At 36.6% G+C, this 21,255-nt stretch overlaps 1 protein-coding gene across 13 annotated transcripts in view; it reads left to right on the top strand.

Annotated features, from left to right (window-relative positions):
- LOC100893850 (F-BAR domain only protein 2) overlaps window positions 1-16,756 on the top strand; it is a 101,961-nt gene extending 85,205 nt beyond the window's left edge. For 8 of the 13 annotated variants that reach the window (XM_030996415.1, XM_030996411.1, XM_030996410.1 and 5 more), the window contains 9 exons: window positions 2,166-2,285; window positions 4,812-4,865; window positions 8,251-8,420; window positions 9,647-9,858; window positions 10,880-11,032; window positions 11,984-12,116; window positions 13,345-13,547; window positions 14,339-14,559; window positions 15,457-16,756. In XM_030996415.1, the coding sequence (XP_030852275.1) occupies window positions 2,166-2,285; window positions 4,812-4,865; window positions 8,251-8,420; window positions 9,647-9,858; window positions 10,880-11,032; window positions 11,984-12,116; window positions 13,345-13,547; window positions 14,339-14,559; window positions 15,457-15,479 (1,289 nt within the window). In that variant the 3' untranslated portion in view covers window positions 15,480-16,756. Of the gene's footprint in view, window positions 1-2,165; window positions 2,286-4,811; window positions 4,866-8,247; window positions 8,421-9,646; window positions 9,859-10,879; window positions 11,033-11,983; window positions 12,117-13,344; window positions 13,548-14,338; window positions 14,560-15,456 lie in introns of all 13 variants that reach the window. The other 5 variants (XM_030996418.1, XM_030996421.1, XM_030996417.1 and 2 more) reach the window with 3 other exon arrangements.
- The last annotated feature ends 4,499 nt before the right edge of the window (window positions 16,757-21,255 follow it).

The raw sequence follows: 21,255 nt of genomic DNA, 5'->3' as shown, positions 1-21,255 counted from the left end.
CGTTTCCAATATCCACGATTCTGTTTTGCCATGGGGTAAGGCATCTGCTTCGAACCCCTGGATCAACCCCTGGATACATTATCATACACACACATACACTAAAAAAAATCCCTTAGTGGAACTTGAAGCCAGACTAGACTGCGACGACTCGCATGTACACATGGACATGTACACAGGGTATAAATTAACGGCTTAAAGCTGACGGGTTCTCAAATCCAAGTAATGTCGTTGAGAAAACGGGAGTATTAACGTGGGACATGAGTGACTGAGGGGAAAGGGTCAGCACATTGTCATCTTCACGTCATCGTTGGCCAGAATTGAGTTGTAAGTAGGGTTTATCTCGTGTTTCACAGGCCATTTATTGCTCGCTGTAGACTGAAGTCTGATGAGTGCGATGGTAAACATATGTGAATGTGTTCATGTCATGGTGATGTATTTGTATATTGAGTAAGTGTTTGAGCAAGGATTTTGGAGGAAGGGAAGATGCCAATATGTGAACGTCTTATTTACATCGTTTACATGTAAATTATGCCTGCATATAATCATGTCTATTACAGAGTAAAGTCACGTTTATATTTTCCCAATAATGATGCTAGTTACATGTATAAAAGGAGTACTACGGATTTGATATCATGACAGAAATTCAACGAGTTATTTTCACTCGTAATGTACATCTTGCCATGAAAGTTATTTCATGTGAATGTTATTCTATACCACTTTTGGTTCAGTAACTTACAGTCAAGTATGTGATGTCCTTTTGCAAGGCATTACTCTACATTTGCCACTCCATACCCAGGAGAGAAATAGGAACTTGGTAGGATGATGAAAGCCTTTGTGTTAGTAATTGCCATATGTGAGGAATACTCCCCAGGAAGGGGAAATTCAAATATTGTGCGTGGACGAATCCAATGACAGAGATGGTATTTAAAAGCACTTTTATAAATCCAGATTATTATCATTATAATTTTCAGGCTTGTAAAAAACAATGCACTTTTAGTACAGTTGTACTCGTTTCTTAAAGATTTCAATTTTTATATAGAATTATAACAGAGTTTTTTAAAAAGGAAAAATTGTATCCATACAATTTAAATTCTTCAATTTTCACACAAGGGTGTGAATACCCTTATATCATATTTTGCCCACATTTATTTAAGTTTGCCCATTGAACAGTCACAATTTCAATAAGAATACCAGCCAAAACAGTTTTAAAGACATTTTGTATTGAAATTTCTCTGATTTTGAGTGTAAACAATGTACTGAATCTGCAACTGTATGACTGCGTTAGAAATTGGATTTAATGTATGCATGTGCATGGGTGCAGTAAAGTGAATCTCCTGTTAATAATTTGGCCAACCAGTGTTCTAGAAGGGCTTTCTGATATGTTACTTGAACAACCGGACTAAAGCTGCTATTAATCACAAAATGGCAAAGGCCAATCAAGATCATTGCTGCATGCACATTTAATTCAAAAGGCTGACCACTAACCAATCAGAATCATCGTTTTAAATTGGCAATTTATTGCAAACCTTTGTGTTACAGGGCCAAGAACAACCAACTTCATATTCTGAGAAAATATTTTTAACTTATGACTATTGCTTGTTTTCTTTACATTTTGAAAATCATAGATTGTGCTGAGTTCATAATTAACACATTCCATTAATTTGTATGTGACGCCAAGATGTTCAGATTCAATTCTTTTACAATGTACAATGGATGAATTTGAGCTGTTATCAATATGATCGCATTAGGTCACTGATTATGAATAAGTTATCTTATTGAAACAAAGCAATTCCATTTACTGGGAATGTATGTAGCCATGTCCCTCAACATTAAATGTTAAAAAGTCCATGTAATAGAGAAGAAAAGAAAAGAAAACTGTGCATGTATTCTTCTTTTGTGGCATTAAGCTTTGAGGCCTTATCCAAATTTTAAAAAATCGTAATTTTTCATTGAATTTTGTTTTTGAAATTCTGGTAAATTTTCCTGAGACCACCATTTTAAGGAGCTTGTATATTTGAAATGACTATGCAGTGAATGATGTGTATGCAATTTGAACTTTCATCACCTAACACATTTTGTTTTAATTCTTGAAGGTTAACTAATGCATGCATGTTTGATCTTTGATCTTTGATCTCTAACCTTTAACCCCTGCCCACACCACTCAGGCGCCTTGAGTCCTGACCTTTTTAGCAGCAGTTTCGGTGGAGACTCCTTCGCGAGTCCCAGCCCCCAGACCCCGGTCGCCTCCTCGGCGGGCGAAGCTACAGCACGCCCTCACTCGGCATGTAAGAAAACATCCAATCATAAAAAAAAGAGTAAGATCGGTGCAGCAATATAAGCGATTCGTGATAGCCCTCATCAATGTCCTTGTACATGAGGCCAATTTGCCTGGGTACTATACAAAAATATGTAGGCCTAGCTGTAGCTACTGTAGGCTTTCAAGTAGCCTACCCCCCTCCCAAGTAGCTTATCCCCCTCCCACTTTTAAAGTAGACTCTGTAAGCCCCTGATTAAATATTGCCCTTAATATTTCTTCTCCATGATAATTTTTTTTTGTGAGGGGGAGGGTAAAATTGTTGTTACACAGTGGGACTAGGTATTCAGAATTTACAATTTATCTTTTGTTTTAGTCAATAGGATTAGGAGAGGGTGAATGTCAAGAAAAATATTCCTCCTTTTCAAAAGTTAGATTTATTCTTCTTCCAGTCCACAGATACATGTACATACTCTGTTTTGACACAGACATAAATATTAGTGGTTCCTTGTACTAATCTTGAAAAATATATATCTCATATTTTTACAAAAATACAGTAGAAAATCTAGAGGTTGAAATTCTTTCACTAAGATATTGTGGAATAATATTCTCTAAGGCTTTAATTAAAGCAAATCAGCAATCGTCCCTACTCTTCTTCTATAATTATATCGCCATGCCAGAGTTTGGTATGAGCCTAGGAGCGGAGCTGATGAGTGACTTGATTATATTGCTGCACTGATTCTACTTCATAACTCATTGTGCATGAATGGCTGCTAACAGAATAGCCTTGCTTCTAGGCAGAAAGATAACTGTACCTGACTTCATGAAAATACATACCATTGAGTCTGCAATGTATAGACTATACACTCTCGTTTCCTTACTCTTATGCAATGAGAATGAGATGTAGAGGGATAGTCTGCAGCGATTTTTTCGTTCAGACTCGGTGCATTCTAGTTTAGTAAAGAACGGGAAAAGTACAGACAAAATTGATCTGCCTTGAAGCAAGGTTACGTAAATGCCTCGCATGATGTTGTTTACATCTGTCATGTAATATCCATGTTATATCATATCATTGCTTATCATAACAATAACGTAAGCATGTTTTATATACATGGTAATGTTAACGTGCATGTTATCATACAAGTTACATCCAATTTGTTTAACCAGCCAAAAATTACCAATATATACTCATATATATATACTACATTTTTGTAATGCCCATTTTCATAATGTAACAAAATGTATGCATATGCGTTATTGAAGCGCCTCGATACAAATTATTTTCTTTACCTGTTACGAATAAAGGTATCTAAAAAGTCAGAATTCTAATTGCATTAGTTGTTGCTAGGTAGGACAAACATCATGGCTTGCCCTGCCTTACAATATGTAATGTAGGCAATCAGCATTCTGACAATTGAAATACAATTATATGTAACAGGTGAATTAAATAATTTGTATCGAGGCACTTTAGTACAAAATTGGTAACGGTTAAAAAAATGGTCTATTAAAATGTGTCTCGTCTTTGTAGTGTTGCAGTGTAAACCATGTAATTTCACTCATTCTTTTATTGTTATATTTTTGTTTCTGAGAGCCTTAAGGGTATAGTAGCAACTCTATGTAAAATGCAGTGAATTAACATCCTTCTAGCTCTTGATAGTTAATATGTGGTTCATTTCCATTTTCTTTGAAGTGTAGTCCCACATATATATATTTATACATTTGTTTGTTTGTTTAATATTATTGTGATCCTATTAAACATACATGTATACATTGTGATTCTTTTTCTCTTGTGTGCACTTTTATTATATATTTCAAAGTGTTCTTCAGCCATTTATCAAGTTCAATCGCTCATTTATCTTTATCACTTGTAACCCTTTCAGTCTGCATTATGTTGTTACAGCAAATTCCATGTACATGTTACCTAACTCCATGTACATGTTACCTGTACCATTATCTGTTACCTGTACCATTATCTGTTACAACAGAGAATTATAACCTAGACTGTATTGTATTTCATATGTTAACCCATCTTTGGAGTATAAAAACAATATATTTATCTTCATTTTCTTCTTTTAAGAGAATTACGATACTTTAGATCTACTTTAGATTTACAAATGTCCAATTAGTCTTGTCATGATACGGTTGTCTGTTCACATAAGTGGCATGGGAGTACCAGCAAAGGTCATTTAGTTGTGATTATCAATTTATGTAGACAGACAATAGATAGATTTGCAACATGAAAACTTATCCCTTTTTATGCGAATTAATTGATGGGTGCACATAGATGTCGTCTTGTTTCATGCTCTCTCTCTCAATAGACCAGTTCATAACTTACACATGGCTAGAATGACTCAAATTTATCTTGGTGGGTTTTACAATTCTCTCAAAATGACCTTTACAGCTTCCCATTCACAGGTAGTTTCTTCGAACTGGCTTATAGATAAAAATCATTTGTAGCATGAAAATCTATCCATTTTCGTGCAAATGAATGCAAATAGATATTGTCTTGTTTTATGTCTGTCTCAACTTGTGTGTCCTCGTTCTTATCTCTCATAAGGCATTTTCAGATATTCTCGTGAATATGTACGCCGACCGCGATCGCATACGTCAAGTAAGAAGCATTGTTCAATTATATGTGGTTTGGTTTGATTCCATATACTCGCAATAATCTTGGATGAATGCATGCTGCGCGGAATTCCGATTTATGTTACCTTTTTTTTTCTTTCTTGGACTATGTATTACGCAGTAGACGGTAGTATCAGTGCATATGATTTTATGTTACTGTATCATATATATTTATATCTTGACCAAACTTTTGATTTTCTTTTTTATTGTAGCGGTATTCGATCGGCCTTGCAGACTTAGGTTTTCCTTATGCATAGTAGATGACTAACTTTTTAACAAACTTGGGCTCTTTACTTATTCTTCTAATTTGTATCATTTGGGGTTGGCAACTTGCGTTGAATTTCTAATCCTTGTTAGTATTACAAAGGCAGAATAAGTGGCAATGGTTACGGGGGCATGCTGATACTAAAAGGGTTATTTAATTCAGTATTTATGTTATCTAGTTTCATTGAAATAGAGGATTGGTCCTTTCATTTGAGTATCTATTCAACAATTTATAATAATGTAAAATTGGAACTATGTATGCCATTGTTTGCTGATACACTAAAATAAAAACTGTTAAGACTCACTAATTTGATAGATTTTACGAAAGATTATTTGCTGTTAAAATGATCAGGGATAACATTTCATGTAGATTTATGAATTAAACCAAAGTCCGGTATGAGAATAACTATCATATAACCTATTTGTAGTTCCTATTTCAAATATTGTTTAAATTATATGTTTGCCCCCGATATACTTTGGTCAGATATATTTGGTGAAAAACTTGGTCAATTGATTAATTTCTGTCTAAATATTTTTTCTTTTTTCCTTGTATCAGCATTATCATTATTGCTATCATTTTCCCTTAATGTATTCTGGGTTTAACTTTGTTTTTAATTTACAAACTTGAATGATATTTTCTATGTTTCTCTTTTTCCCCATTGGTTAATTGGACTTTATAAATTTGCAAGCAATATGTAATCTGTATATAAATTTGCAATCCCTGTATATATAGCACTTTGCAAGGACCATATTGTTCAGTTATTTGACCTTTTAGCATTCACTATGCCTGTATATTATGTTTTGATTTTATACTGTTAGATCCTTTCTTCCGAACATGCATAACAGGCCACTTTTAGAGTTTTAAAAAAAAAATTGATGTGAAATAAAAATTAAAAAATCCCCAAATATTGTACAGTATGTATCAAATTGGCCATTCTAAGTGTTTCCATATTTGTTTCCTAAATTCTTGAATTTTGTGCTTCCTTAAATTCCTAAACTTTGGCATGTGAAGCTAAAAGGGTTAATGAACGTGTTATAATTGTTTGATATAAGATGTTAATTAAGAAATGAAACAGAAAAGGGAATATATTGATTATCATGTATAGCTTTCAAATAATGATGAGACAAAATTATGCCAAACACAAAAATTCTGTATTATGCTGGATTTTAACTGTGTATGTATTTTATATTTATATATTTAGTGTGCAGTGGATATCATTTTTTTCTTGTTTCTCTGTACTACTTTTTTGGCCCTACTTAATCATTAATTTTGTTTCTTTTGGCCAATCATAATCCTCTTAATAATCTGACCGCACAAAATTCAGATAATAAATCTGTAGATATGATTTTGATAGATATACAGTATCAGTAATTCTTTTCTACTTGTATTAAATTATATTCAAGAATGTATTTAAATTCTGCAGTTCATACATGTAATTATATCAGTTGACTCTCTGTGAGATATCATGGGTTAACGTCCTTTTGGCTCCAAACATACATTATTCTCTATCTCCTTGGAAGATGTCATCTTTTTAGATGTACCGGTATATAAAAGTATCATAGGGTATTGGGCTTCTGTAACTGTACTAGGGGAAGGTAGATACTTCACTCTTATTTACTTTTATGAAGGGTGTACTCTCTATTCTGCGAGGCGCTTTTAGATGTAATTCTTCAAATCTACCTGCTTGTACATGTATCAAATACATTACAGATTTGAAAAGGGGGGAACTTTATGTGATTAAAAGAATGAGACATGATTGCCGATTAAATCATAATGTCTCCTCTACTAATCAAAGAATGCACGAGCACAATAAATATATTAAAACAAAATTATAATATTTAAGTGTATCACAAACTAAGCAATTTGACTTGCATGCCAGTGATAACTGAGTATTTTATTGGATACTGTGTGTATATTATGCAAGACAGTATATTCAGAGAGTCTAAACCTTTGGGCGATCTGCACCTCAATTTATTCACTAATTAATTTATTGCATCCTTACTGGGTTCGCCGCAAGTCAGCTTCTTAATTTAAGACAATGAACGGGAAGAGGGAGGGGGGGGGGGTGTAGGGTTGTTAAATGTGCAAGTGATATCGTACTAGGGATGAACAGATGATTTAGGGAAAGAGGAACAAATTATTGCTGAAATTAAGGGCTTCCTATTAGATAAATTATTGCCATTTGTAGACTCTCCTATAGCGCACTAGTCATGATCCCCTGTATTTCCATCTCCGAAAGTCTATGAATAGTGCTAACAAAGATTTACAGTTAATATTCAAGTTGCAGTTACTGTAGGATATTCTGAGTTTCTGATTATCAATATGATGGAAAACTATATGTTTGCAAAGAGTAATTTCCCAGGAGTTATTCATGTATTTTTAAGGAAAATGTGTAAATCATCACTTTTTTGTCGACTTCTATTTTGATTGCCACATTGGAGCAAGCTCTTGTATATATTGATATGTTTTATGAAATTGTTACCGAGATAATGTATTCAGTTCCCGGAGCCCTCCGCAGGTAAGTGATTATGTAATACGCTATTCAAACATCATGTCATGCATTCATATGGCCTCTAGATACGTGTAAATAGTATTTCTGCTAATTAGTGAGAGAGTATTACATCTATATATAGTATGTGACCAAGGATCTTCAGATATTATGAATATTTTCCCCATTCTCTCCATTCTCTCTCTTTCTCTGTGTCTATCTATATGTCTCTATTTCTATCTATCTATCTATCTCTACTTGCATTTCTCTTTCTGATCATTTCTTTGATCATGTATCTGACTTTCTCTGTCTATTTTTTTCTATCTATTTTCTGCCATCTTGTATCTACCCCCTCTCTCTCTCTCTCTCTCTCTCTCTCTCTTTCTCTGCTCTTGTCTTTCGCTCTCTCTCTCTCTCTCCCCCTCTCTCTCTCTTTTTCTTTCTTCCCCTCCCTCCCTCCTATCCGTCTTCCGTCTCTCTATCTTATCTGTCTTCCCCTCTCTCTCTACCTCCCTTCCTCCTACCTCTCTCTTCTCTCTTTCTCTCTTTATCACTCTACCTCACCTTCTCTCCTCCTTCCTTCCTTCTTTCTTTCTAAACTTCCTGTAACCCCAGTAGATCTGCTTCAGAGTCCCACCACGCTGAGTGACTCTCTGCCACCTGCCCTACCGGCCAAGCAGAGGCACAGTGTAGGAAGCACGTTTGCAGCGGCCGCAGCAGCAGCAGGCTCGCAGATCCCAAACATCCCAGCCAGACCCCCGTCAAGACCTCGCAGCAGCGGGATGCAGGTTGGTTTAATTCAAGCGAGGGGGGCGGTAGAAGAATATGAGGATGATGATGGTAATGGAGGCAATGATTATGATGATGATGGTGATGGTGATGATGATGATGGTGATGGTGATGGTGATGGTGATGGTGATGGTGATGGTGATGGTGATGGTGATGGTGATGGTGATGGTGATGGTGATGGTGATGGTGATGGTGATGGTGATGGTGATGGTGATGGTGATGGTGATGGTGATGGTGATGATGATGATGGTGGTGGTGATGATGATGATGATGATGATGATGGTGATGATGATGATGATGGTGATGGTGATGGTGATGGTGATGGTGATGGTGATGGTGATGGTGATGGTGATGGTGATGGTGATGATGGTGATGATGATGATGGTGATGGTGATGATGATGGTGATGGTGGTGATGATGGTGATGGTGATGGTGATGGTGATGATGGTGGTGGTGGTGGTGGTGGTGATGATGATGATGATGATGATGATGATGATGAAGAAGAAGATGAAGATGAAGATGAAGATGAAGATGAAGATGAAGATAAAGATGAAGATAAAGATAAAGATGATGATGATGATGATGATGATGATGATGATGATGATGATGAAGATGAAGATGAAGATGAAGATGAAGATGAAGATGAAGATGAAGATGAAGATGAAGATGAAGATGAAGATGAAGATGAAGATGAAGATGAAGATGAAGATGAAGATGAAGATGGTGATGGTGATGTCGATGATGAGGATGGTGATGATGATGATGATGACGATGATGGTGGTGATGGTGATGATGGTGATGATGGTGATGATGGTGGTGGTGGTGGTGGTGGTGGTGGTGGTGGTGGTGGTGGTGGTGGTGGTGGTGGTGGTGGTGGTGGTGGTGGTGGTGGTGGTGGTGGTGGTGGTGGTGGTGGTGGTGGTGGTGGTGGTGGTGGTGGTGGTGGTGGTGGTGGTGGTGGTGGTGGTGGTGGTGGTGGTGGTGGTGGTGGTGGTGGTGGTGGTGGTGGTGGTGAGGATGATTATGGTAATGATAATGATGCTGCTGCTGTTGGTGGTGATGGTGATAGTATTGATGATAGTGATGATGATAATGACAATGATCTTTATGATGATCTTGACAATGCTTACGATGATCTTGAAGGTGATGATTAAAATAAACGAGAAAAAAATAAATGCACATGAATAGGCAATGAATTCACCAATGAATTTTTGTTTTGTTTCAGTCGCCTACCCACAGCAGTGGTGACAACCCCGGCCTGCCCAGACAAGATAGCAACTCCTCCCTCTCTGGGCTCTCCCCCTTCAACACCCATGGGGTCGTAGGGGGCTCCAGGGGGCCTAGCCCCCTCACACTGGGGATGAATGATACTATACCTATAGCAGCCGCCTTCACTGAGTCTGTCAATGCTTACTTCAAAGGCAACGAGCAATCCAAGTAAGTTTGAAGCCCCACTGTACTATTTATAGCTACTTGCGCCCTCTATATAGCAATCAATGCCTAATCGGTGACCATTGGTCCCCCATGATCCTCTTTTTTGGATGTTAAGTGAGAGCTGATTTGATGAGATAACCACCTGTCGGTGACTTTGCAGGGTGGTCTAATCCCTCCTGTAAACTAGTACAGATGGGCTTTAATAGAGAGAGGTTTACATACTAACCCGGATCGGAGGGGTCTACACTCAAACCTGTCTATAAAGGCCAAGAAATGGAAACACAAAGAGTGGCCACTGTAGACAGGTGTTCTTTATAGATAGATTCTTCAAGACATGTTTCTTTTTAGAGGGAGGCATTATGGATGACCAGACAGGTGGTCTTTATAGAGAGGTGGCCACTAAGACAGGTTTGGCTGTATTTGATATGTCAGTGGGGCAAGTATTTGTGATTTTAGATATTATTAAGAGCTATATGATCATGTAACAAAACTTTGATTTGATATCAGGAGAAAGCAGCTGCGTTAGTATTTTGAATAGAATAGAGTCCTGTAATGTAGTGTGAATTGGTAAACTCTATGTTTGTATAGATTAAAGATAAACTTGAGTTGTAGTAAAAAGAAGAAAATGAATTTTCACAGAATCAAACGAAACTTACACTGAATGTATACATGTCATGTGCCAAACGATTTTGGAAAAAAATGGATACTGGCTGAATAATGAGCATAGAAAGATAAGGACATCAAGGTAAGCTAGCCCTGACACCACTTGTGTAGTCCCATGTACATCTTTCTGTGTACAGTGCTTGTTAATTTACCAAAACTGGGCCAAATTTATTATGATTTTGAACCTTGCAGAGCACACCAATACTTACATGCTACATGATCAACTTTTTCTGATCCATACCACACCTTTCTTTCACAATGCAATCGCATTACCAGAACTCACCTTTATCTTTAAAGTTGATATTCAATGAAGCTCAAATTCACTGTATTCACACTATTTTCTCTGTTCATCTCTTCTCAGATGTATGGTGAAGATCACGGGCGACCTGATGCTGTCCTTCCCAGCAGGCATCATTCAAGCGCTGACCTGTAACCCCCAACCTGCCATGCTTGCCTTCAAAGTCAAGAACACACATCGTTTAGACGTTCTGCCAAACAAACAACTCATTTCAGTGTAAGTGTATGAGCCCACTTCCAAGCCGACTTCCAGTCCATGAGACCCCAAAAAACAAAGGCTACAGTCTTACGGAACGGCTGATAACTATCCTGAAATTCTAAGATCAGAGAGCCATAATAATCGATGGATTGGGAGTCCAAAGTCTTTAGTCTGATACATGTAGAGACCTGATGATATTTAGCTACAGGTTCACCAGACCAAAGGCCCAAATAGACAGGGGACCCACAAGATCTAGGTGTACAGTCTTCTGAGACCGCTGATAACTATCCTGAAATTCTGTTAGATTAAAGAGCCACAATAGACCAATGTCTTGGGAGTCGAAAGTCTGTGCTCTCATACATGTAGACCTGATGATATTTAGCTAAAGGGTTCACCAGACCAAGGGCCCAGTAATAGACAAGGGACGACAAGATCTAGGCCTACAGTCTTCTGGAACCGCTGATGACTATCCTGAAATTCTAAGATCAGAGAGCCAGAATAGACGGATGGCTTGGGAGTCTAAAGAGTTTGGTCTCATACATGTAGACCTGGGCAGGGTTTCATGAACTAACATAATAATTAGTTCGCCGACAACCTATTGAAACGCATGTATTGAATTCAAAACACGTTCAAATGGGATGTCAGTGAACTTGTCTACCTAACCAAAACCCGCAAGTGATTATAAGCAAATGTTCTTGTTGGTAGCTACATGTGTATTTATATATTTACTGTTATAACTACATGTATGCACATTATATATTTTATACGTCAGCATAATTATATCAATGTAGGGAAAATATAAAGGCATATTTGTTTGCTGTTATAGATGGAGGATTTTTTCAAAGTCTCTCTCATTAATATCCCATGTGTGTAGAATGCACACAATCAACACAATGTGTACTTCAAACATACATGTATATTACATTCAAGATATCATCTAGTAATCATTGTTCTTTCTTGTTGCCATAGTGACGCTACCCAGACGACGAGTGAGAGCACTGCTTACATCTTCAACATGTCTAACCTTGTAACGTTATTACGACGCCAAGTAGAAAAGAATGCTGCAGCATCGTACTTCAATGTAGACATCCTCAAATACCAAGTAAGGACAATCATGATTATCCATTATGTACATGTAGTAGAAATGTTAGGGCATTAAAAAAAAGTGTTTTTTATGGAAAAAGAAAGAATAAGCAATCAAATTTTCACTCGATTTCATTTAATATCATTGATTTAATCAGTCCAGAATACATGATAAAATCAGTAAATGTTAAAACTTATGTGAAGAAATATGAACTTATTTTAAACATAGATTTGTTTGAGAGTATCCTATTGGTCAAGAAGATATCATGTGACACTACGAATGTGATATATGCATGAGTGTGTAAATAATATAACAAGCTTTTTTTGCATGGCATAACTTAAATTTAACAGTCTTGCTATAAGTGTTGCTCATGTTTAGAGGGGTCAATTACTATTCTGCTTCATGCATTAAGTAGAACAGCCCTCTGGTCCTCTTTGCCTTCCAAACCATACAAAAAATGCACATGTTTTGGATTTGAAACATCAGAATTTCCATATATTTTGGATTAAGAAGCTATATGTTCTAAAAAGAAATATGTATTTAGAAGCAATCTTCCTAAAAAGGAACGTAGCTCATACTGCATACTTAAATCAAATGAACTCAACAATTAATTCAATTTGAATGAAGAGATGCATTGGACTGAATTCGATTTTGGCATTTTAAATTTGATCCATGGGCTAAATCATGGTTGACACCTCCATAGTGGAACAGAATAAGGTAGCTTTAACGAAATGTAGTCGCAAGAAAACACATGTTCGGAACACAAACTGCATACTTGGTGAAAATCGTGAATTTATCACACAGAGGTAGAACTACATGGTTAGGATATGGAGCTGGTAAATGCATGTAACATCTTGATTAGGCTTAATATTAGCTAAACTTTCATTCAGATACATGTCAAAAAAGAACATTTAATTTATCGACATCACTATAACTATTAAGCGTTTTGCGTTCTGGTCGCGTCTTTTCGTGCCCCTACATTAAAGCTAAACATACATTATTGGCCATATGGCCACATGCATACTGGGCTTATTTGAGGCTTAACGACAAACTTTCATGTTTTTAAAAAAAATTCCTTTAAGCACAAGTGTTAATTCATGCTATGAATTTGAGTACATGTACATGCATAATGATAGCACTAAGCAAGAATGGGCCCTTATCATGGCCACCTAATCACTCTTGAAGAATATGTGGTGTAATGGCAAGCTTCGCTCACAATGATTTCCCGGTGCTCTTTCATCTACAGGTGAAAGCGGACTCGGAGGGCAAGTCGACGCCCCTGCACCTCTGTAGCTACTGGAAGTGCGACTCCACCACCACAGACCTGAGAGTGGACTACGCATACAACGCGGGCTCTATGGACAAGGCTAAGTCTCTTACCAATGTATCGCTGATAGTACCGGTCGATGGAGGGGTAACGGTCATGCATTCTAAGCCAGCAGCTACGTGGTGAGTGAGGGCGCCCTTCTGGCCTAGTTTTACATTTTGGAAATGAGTAGGGCTAAGAGATCCAGGGGAGAGGAAAGGGGGTGGGGAGGGGGGGGGGGGGGGGGGGGGCGGTAACTCCAGTGTTGTAGCTCCTGTTTGGGAAAAAGAGATAGTAAAGTCTTGAAAATGTAATGGTAATTGGGCAATTGCAGAGCCTCATAAATGGGTGGTGATAGCCAATTTTTTTTTATCAACAGCATCACTACCATCCCCAGTCGTTGAAGTGAAGCGTTGAAGAAAAGTTACATGATACTCGAGCTGACTTTGATTCAATCTTTGTTGCTTGTTCGTCTTCGGTAATCAAGAGCCAAACATAAATGCTTTTACAAAAATATGGATTAAATCATCCCATAGTATCTTTGACGGACTGTTATCCCAGGTCATCAGAAGGCAAAACCGTTTGCACTTCCATGACCACTGTGATGGGATTGATCAAGAATCACACAGTCGTTTCTGACTTGTTTCTTTCTTCCAAGTGATCAGAGAGAGTAAGTGAGAGAGAGAGAGAAAGAAAGAGAGAGAGAGAGAGTAAGAAGAGAGAGAGAGAAAAGAGAGAAAGATAGAGGGAGAGAGAGAGAGAGAGATAAATAGAAAGAAAGAGGAAGAGAGAGAGAGAGAGAGATAGAAAGAAAGAGGAAGAGAGAGAGAGATAAAAAGAAAGAGGGAGAGAGCGATAGAAAGAAAGAGAGAGAGAGAGCAAGTTGAGCATTGGCATTAAATCCACTGTCTATGTTATATTTGCTCATGTTTAGGTCATCTGAAAGCAAGAGAGTTTTATGGAAGATAGGAGAGATCCCTCCGGGTGGGGAACCAGGCTCGTTACGAGCAAAGTTTGAGCTCGCAGAGGGCCCCAGCAAACCAGCCACGTTAGCAGTACAGTTCAGCGGGGAGGGCGCCACACTGTCAGGCGTCGATATCGAACTCCTCAACACCTTCTATAGATTGTCGTTAGTCAAGAAAAGATTTGGTACAGGTATGTACACCTGTAACAATAACATTTTGATAATATAATTCAATTTCTTCAATTCGTTTGAAAGTACAAGTCAAGCATTGCAGATATGATAGGTGCACGGGTACAATTTCACTGGGGGTTGGAGGAGCACAGTCTCATTGCCTGTATGTCAAACTTTCCTGTGTCCTGTCTTAAAAATACTATGTCCTTTTTGCAGCCAACATCAAATTCTGTAGAATTTTGCAGGAATTATGAATATGTCATGTATGTCTGTGTGAAATTTAAACGTTAGCAGTGTCCTAATATTCAAATTATGCGAGGGAACCCGTTTACTTGCTAAACTTCACTGTCAGACACTATTGAGTGACTGACTGACATCTTTTATTCTTTGGTAATGCTGTAAAAGGTACATGAGCATTTATCTACATCAATAACCCACTACGTGTAATGGCCAAAATTAAACTGATTGAATCTTTGTGCAGCACAAAACGTACGACCATTCGGTAAAAGGGTCTGAAAATCAGACTATTTCTTAGGTGATTGCAATCACTTAAGTTGAGTCGACAACTAATGGTCGTTATTTTCTCACTAAAAGCCATTTTCAAGCCCTTTCGTTTTGAAGTAAATTCTAAATTAGTATTGTCTTTCAAATTACGTTCTTTAAGTGAGCAGGCGGTAAACAAAATGTTGATAATTTTTATCAAGATTTTTTTTAGGTATGGTATTAAAATTACAAATAGACCACCTGGAAATGGGGCGACTGTCCCCTGAATATTTATAATTTAGAAATTCTTGTGAAAGGTGGGGGAGAAGAGGTTATGATTCATCTTTGGAATAACATTCATTTAGTAGCGTTATGTCTATTATTGGTTTACAATTAAAAGTCTTTCCTTTTATCTACTCTCCATATCTTTACAGGAAAGTATTTGTCGGAAAGCTAACGGTTGATGAAGCAGAAATCGTCATGCTGGGTACTTTTATGGAATCGGAGCTGAGCTGCAAAACTACCTGATCATCCATTAGATCATCCTACCATCATCCAAGACACACTCGCCAACTCACAGTCAATACATCAATTCACTGGCCAAGCCGCTGCCGATTTGACGTTAAACCTTTCTGGCTTGCATAAGCCGTTTCCATAAAGTCCATCATTATTTCAAATCCGATTCAGCCAGGGATTGCGAGAACATCAAATGATCAATTTTCAGAATTGAATGTAAACTATCCAAAGTAACGCAATTCACTTTAATTGTAAATTTGATTGTAGATCTTATGTTACATGGGCTAGAATAGTTTGGATACAAAACAGTGATATGCAAGCAAACGGTATGGATACAGTGCATGATGTTGTGACAGGTGTACCTTAAACAAGCTTAACTAGATGCTAGGAATACAGCCTAGAGTTCTCAGTGTGTCCATGAAATGTATTTGACATTGTGAATACAGCGGTTAGCTGATGATTTGCTCGAAATACATCTATTGTAAAGTTCTATTTGAAGTGAAATACATCAAAATATGAACTGTATTAGAAATATGATAGGTACTCTTGATTTTTTTAAACTGAATGTGCAAATATGTATCATACAAGAGTGATTAAAACATTATGTACAGCATTTATCTATGAATTGAATGAAGTGTCTCAAATTGGATATTCATTAATCCATCTGTATGCTATTATGTCATTGACCAAAATGTCGCATTGAAGAATTGTACAAATTAATGCAGATTTCTAGAATTTACAAAACATTTATGCCTTCAGCTGCTAAAAGCAAAGCTTTGTAATGTACCTGAGATAAATTTTGCTATTTTTAGTTGAATTCTTATGCCTCTAGAATGATATTTACATTGTTACTATTTTGTGTTCATTTTTTGATTTATGTCACTCTTTCAGAATGTTTTGATATATCATATATGCACTCTTAATGTTTACCTGCTTTTGTTTTCAGGTATCTTTTTAAAAATTATTTATATATATATATATATAAAGTGTATATGGAGAGAGAGAGGGAGAGCAAGAGCAAATCAATTGTACCGTAATCAAAGACAACTTAGGGGAGATAAGATCGTTGAATACCCAGTTGAATCTTGTAAATTCTTTATTTCTAGATTATTTATTGGAAAAGTCGCAGTTGGATAAATTTGATTGGGGGTGGGGACTAGTTAATATCTTTGTTCAAACTACTAATTCTGGTACTGATTTGTGCATAGTTTTTGAGGATAAAGATCACAAAATTCCTCTTTGATTTTAAAATAGGTTTTTGCAACTTTCAATGTAGAAAGATGCATTATGCCCCTGAGAGCGGATGGTCATGGCACCGCAATGCATACAAAATGGATGGTAATGTGAATATACTCTGTTTGTGCATGCACGTGTCTAACCTGTTTCAGGAGGCATGTCCAGACTTTCAACTCAATTGATTTAACAGCAATTTTCTGTGGATCACTCTCACTTCATTGAAGCCATTTACATTTTGTAAAGAAAAAAAAAACTGAAAATTATCAAATTTGTTTAACTGCCAATATTTCAATATTTTAATAGCCATTTTGATATATCTTTTTTAATTAAACATTTGTCGAGGCATCACACTGTACATTGATATTAATTTTTGAGTTGTGACTTTTATAGATGGTTTTGGGTGGGAGGGTCACAAATAGGTTTTCTTCTAGTTATTATAGTCATTATCATTACATGAGTACATGTGCATATATCTGTATACAGAACAGTGGTGGCATCTCACAGACTTGCCAATTTGATAGCATGGGATCACTTACCTCTATTCTGATTGAAAATGTATTCAGGTTGGTAAAGTAGCAATTCTTCAGAAGGTTTTTGGTATCTCAACCTTTCTACGATCAAGGGGATCAAAAATTTGGATAATTGCATTCTTATACCCAGTCTTGATTGAAGAAAACAAATTAAATACATCTTTCACATCCAGTGCTTAGAGCCAGAGGGTCATTAATTCACACTTTAATAGATTTAATGCCCTTTTGGCTCCCAGCAGGCAAATATTATGAATATTGGGCTTGATGGCTCAGTGGTATAGCAGTGGTCTCATAAACGGGAGGTTCCGGGTTCAAAAACTTGAAGCCGTCGGTCCCCTGGTTGTAAACTTACTAGCATGGATATGCTTTATTATCACTTATCAGTCAGGTAAAACAATCATCACCATCATCATCATCAAATGGTTCAATTCAAATTCAATTCAATCAAATGAACATTTATTTCCTTCCATTCAACTTGACAACATATTTGACATCTGTTCAAACAATACAATTTATACGTAGGAACATAAATATAATCAACAGTGTATATATCAAAGGTCTGTGGAACTCGGATGTTCTATGTAAATGGCAGCATCATTTTCATGATGAAATTTAAAATATGGAATTTCATTTGCACAACACAAAAAAAAAAGATACACATTTTGGCATTGTTTGAGTGTTCAGGGGCTGGCCCCTAATGCCCGACATATTTTGAGTTCTTGATACGAAAAAAATGTCTGTGTTCTGTTTGTACTTGTTAAGTTATTGCATTGATGTTTGTTTGAGCTTTGAAGTATTTCATTGTGACCGATAGAAATAGGCACATTTTAGAAAAAGAAGTTCAGTTGAAACCTGGATAGATGTTTTAAATGTTGGCAGCTATGCAGAATGTTGGGAAGTATGCTTCAAAATGGCTTTCTAAAGATGAATCGCCCCCTCCCCCCCCCCCCCCCCCTCAGAGTTATATTTTATTGTCTCTGCGATACCATTGACCAGCAGCTTGTGCTTTTCGTACTTAAAATCAGTTCCAGACTGTTCAAATCGCTCATTTTTTATTCATTGTTTTTTTTACCATGGAACTTCTCAGAATGAATGTAAATTTTGTGACCGACCAAAAATTATTTTCAACCACATTGGTGGATGAATCGGAAAAAGCGATGCAACAGAATATTGTCTGCTGAGAGCGTTTAAAAAAAAGGGTGTTTATAAAAAAACCTACATTAACACTGAGCCCATCTTGCTCTTCGCAGATGATATGTTTAAGGTTGATTGTGACCATGTATCTGGTTTATACATATATGTATGCAAAGTAAAAGTTTTGAGTTAACTTTATATTTTACTCAGCAAATTCATAATAGATTTTCATTTATTAAAGACACTTGTAAGTCTGAAATGCTCAAAGCAGAATTCAATGCAAGTGTAAAAAAGAGACTGAATCATATTTTTGTAAGGAACATAAAAAAATATATAACTAGTGTAGTTGAATTATTTTGAAACAGGTACAAACCTGTTATTATCCAGAAAAGGATATTTGTTAGAGTATTCCAGAATTCTGTGTTGATATAATTGCTACAGATTTAAAGGGACTAGGTTGAGTTTGTATTTTTTTGTTTATAAGGGTGCACATGTAATTTTCCCTTACGATTTTCTCAAACAATCGTCACTACCGGTAAATGAAAACGAATTCCATGATAGAGAATGAACATCGGTTCTTATGTCAATAAGTAATATTAAACAATTCAAAATTCAGACTTGGTGCCTTGTTATCACAGTGAAACATTGACCCCAACCTCTAGATTATTTTTCTGGCCATTTTCACACTGCCCCTTATCATTGGTAAATACACACAATATGGTCAAGGTACTCCTGTAATAGAATATAAGGATATTTCATTGGGCTGTGGACCACATGGTTCGCTGTTCGAGTCCCGCCGTAGCACTAATGTCCTTTGGCCTGACATTAATCTACATTTGCCACTCTCCACCCAGGTGTTAAATGGGTACCAGTAGGAAGTAACCAATCATTTCACTCAATTTAAAGTTCCTTTTTCTCATAACATAACTATATATTTTTTCAGAAATATTGTATTAACAAAATTCTGTTGTGAAAACTTACAAATCAGTTTGTTTCTTTCACTTTTTCATGAGGCTATATATACATGTTGAAAAAGGGAAAGAAATTGAGATCTATTTAAAATTTGTGTCATTGTGGAGGTTCTTTTCATTTTATTTTGGGCTATTATCATCTTATTTTGGGCTAATTTTATCTTATTTCAGGGCTAGGATGCAAAATCAGTCCAAAGTGTTTTGAATAGCAAGATAACTGATATAACCAAATACCATTCTTTCGTTCTCTTTGAATAACTAACTGGAAACCAGAGAAGTTTTCTTCTTTTTTACACACAGTTAAAAATAAATTGCCTGGAAATTCTCATTTGTTTATTCAAGCACTTTGGAATAGATGAATGCACAATTCAAGCATTATCATTTTCACTTAAAATGTATAGAATGGTACATTATATGTGGCTAAACTAGCTCTTCTGTTTAATATATGCTGTGTGTATACTGTCACATTATATGTAACATAACGGTGTATAATTCTGTATTTAGTATACACACTGTACAAATGATATATGAATATAAGATTATAGCATTTTCTTTCTGTGTGTATTGGAGATCACTTTAGCATACTGTGATTTGTCAAAGTAATGTATAATGTAGATGTATGTCCGTGTGTGGCATACACACAGTGCATTGATTGATTGAATAAAGATTCAAGCCAGCTCTTGAGTTTCTTATATTAAAAAATTGGTCTATTTTGTTATTTTCTGTAACCATGATTAAAGGTAAAGACCAGTTTTGGAAACGCCCCCTCTCAACAAATGAAATGGAAGCTCTTATTACCAATCATGTGAAAGAATATGTTTTGACTAATACATGATCATACAAAAGAAACCGCCTACTAATTCATATATTTGGTAAATTATTACTGCATATCTTTTTGGACCTGATAGATATCGTGCACGTGTCGCGCACATGTCGCGTAGTCCTATAATGCATCTTTCTAAACCCGATGAATTCAGAACCTTGCAGCACACCAATACTTATATGCTAGATGATCTACCTTTTCCGATTCCACAACGTTTCTTTCACAATGCAATCGCATGACCATAACTGGTCTTTATCTTTAATATTTAATCAATGTACAGTCAAACCTGCTTTAGTGACCGCCTGTCTACAAAGACCACATGTTTTGTTTCCCTTGAAAATGGTTTCTCATTGAAACATGTACTAAAGGAACCTGTCTACAAAGACCACTCTTTGTGTTTCCCTTGGGCGGTCGCTATAGACAGGTTTGACTATACCATAGACCTGCTAACACATTACTATATAGTATTAAAGTCTAAACTCATTTGGAAGGTAGAGAGAGAGAGGGAGGGAGAGAGAGAGAGAGAGAGAGAGAATGTATTTCTGTGTGAGGCTTACACACAGTGCATTGATTGATTAAAGATTCAAACCAGCTCTTGCGTTTCTTATATTAAAACATTGGTCTATCTTGTTATGTGCTGTAACCATGATCAATATCAATGTACTATAAGTACACCTGCAAATACAATATGAGTATCTAAAGTCTAAATCCACCTGAAGAGTAGAGATGGAAGGGGAGATAGAGAGAGAGAGAGAGAGAGAGAGAGAGAGAGAGAGAGGAGGGGAGGGAGGGGGGGGGGGGAGAAAGAAGGAGAGAGAGAAAGAAAGAAGGAGAGAGTGATGAGAGAGACAAAAAAAAAATGGCACTGTCCTCTGGGAAGACATAGCAGGGGCCCTTTTCAATTTTCCCCTCTCCCAGCTTTTTTTATTTCATATGATTCTTTTTTACATACTCCTTTTGTTTATGGTTTCTTTTCCCATTCCACTTTACTACTTATAATCATATATAGTTATTTCTACAGTA

Source organism: Strongylocentrotus purpuratus, unplaced genomic scaffold (assembly GCF_000002235.5).
Source record: "Strongylocentrotus purpuratus isolate Spur 01 unplaced genomic scaffold, Spur_5.0 spur5_scaffold_3, whole genome shotgun sequence".
NCBI lineage: Eukaryota > Metazoa > Echinodermata > Echinoidea > Camarodonta > Strongylocentrotidae > Strongylocentrotus > Strongylocentrotus purpuratus.
The sequence above is the reverse complement of the archived record's forward strand: the minus strand, read 5'-3'. Positions and strand labels throughout refer to the sequence as shown.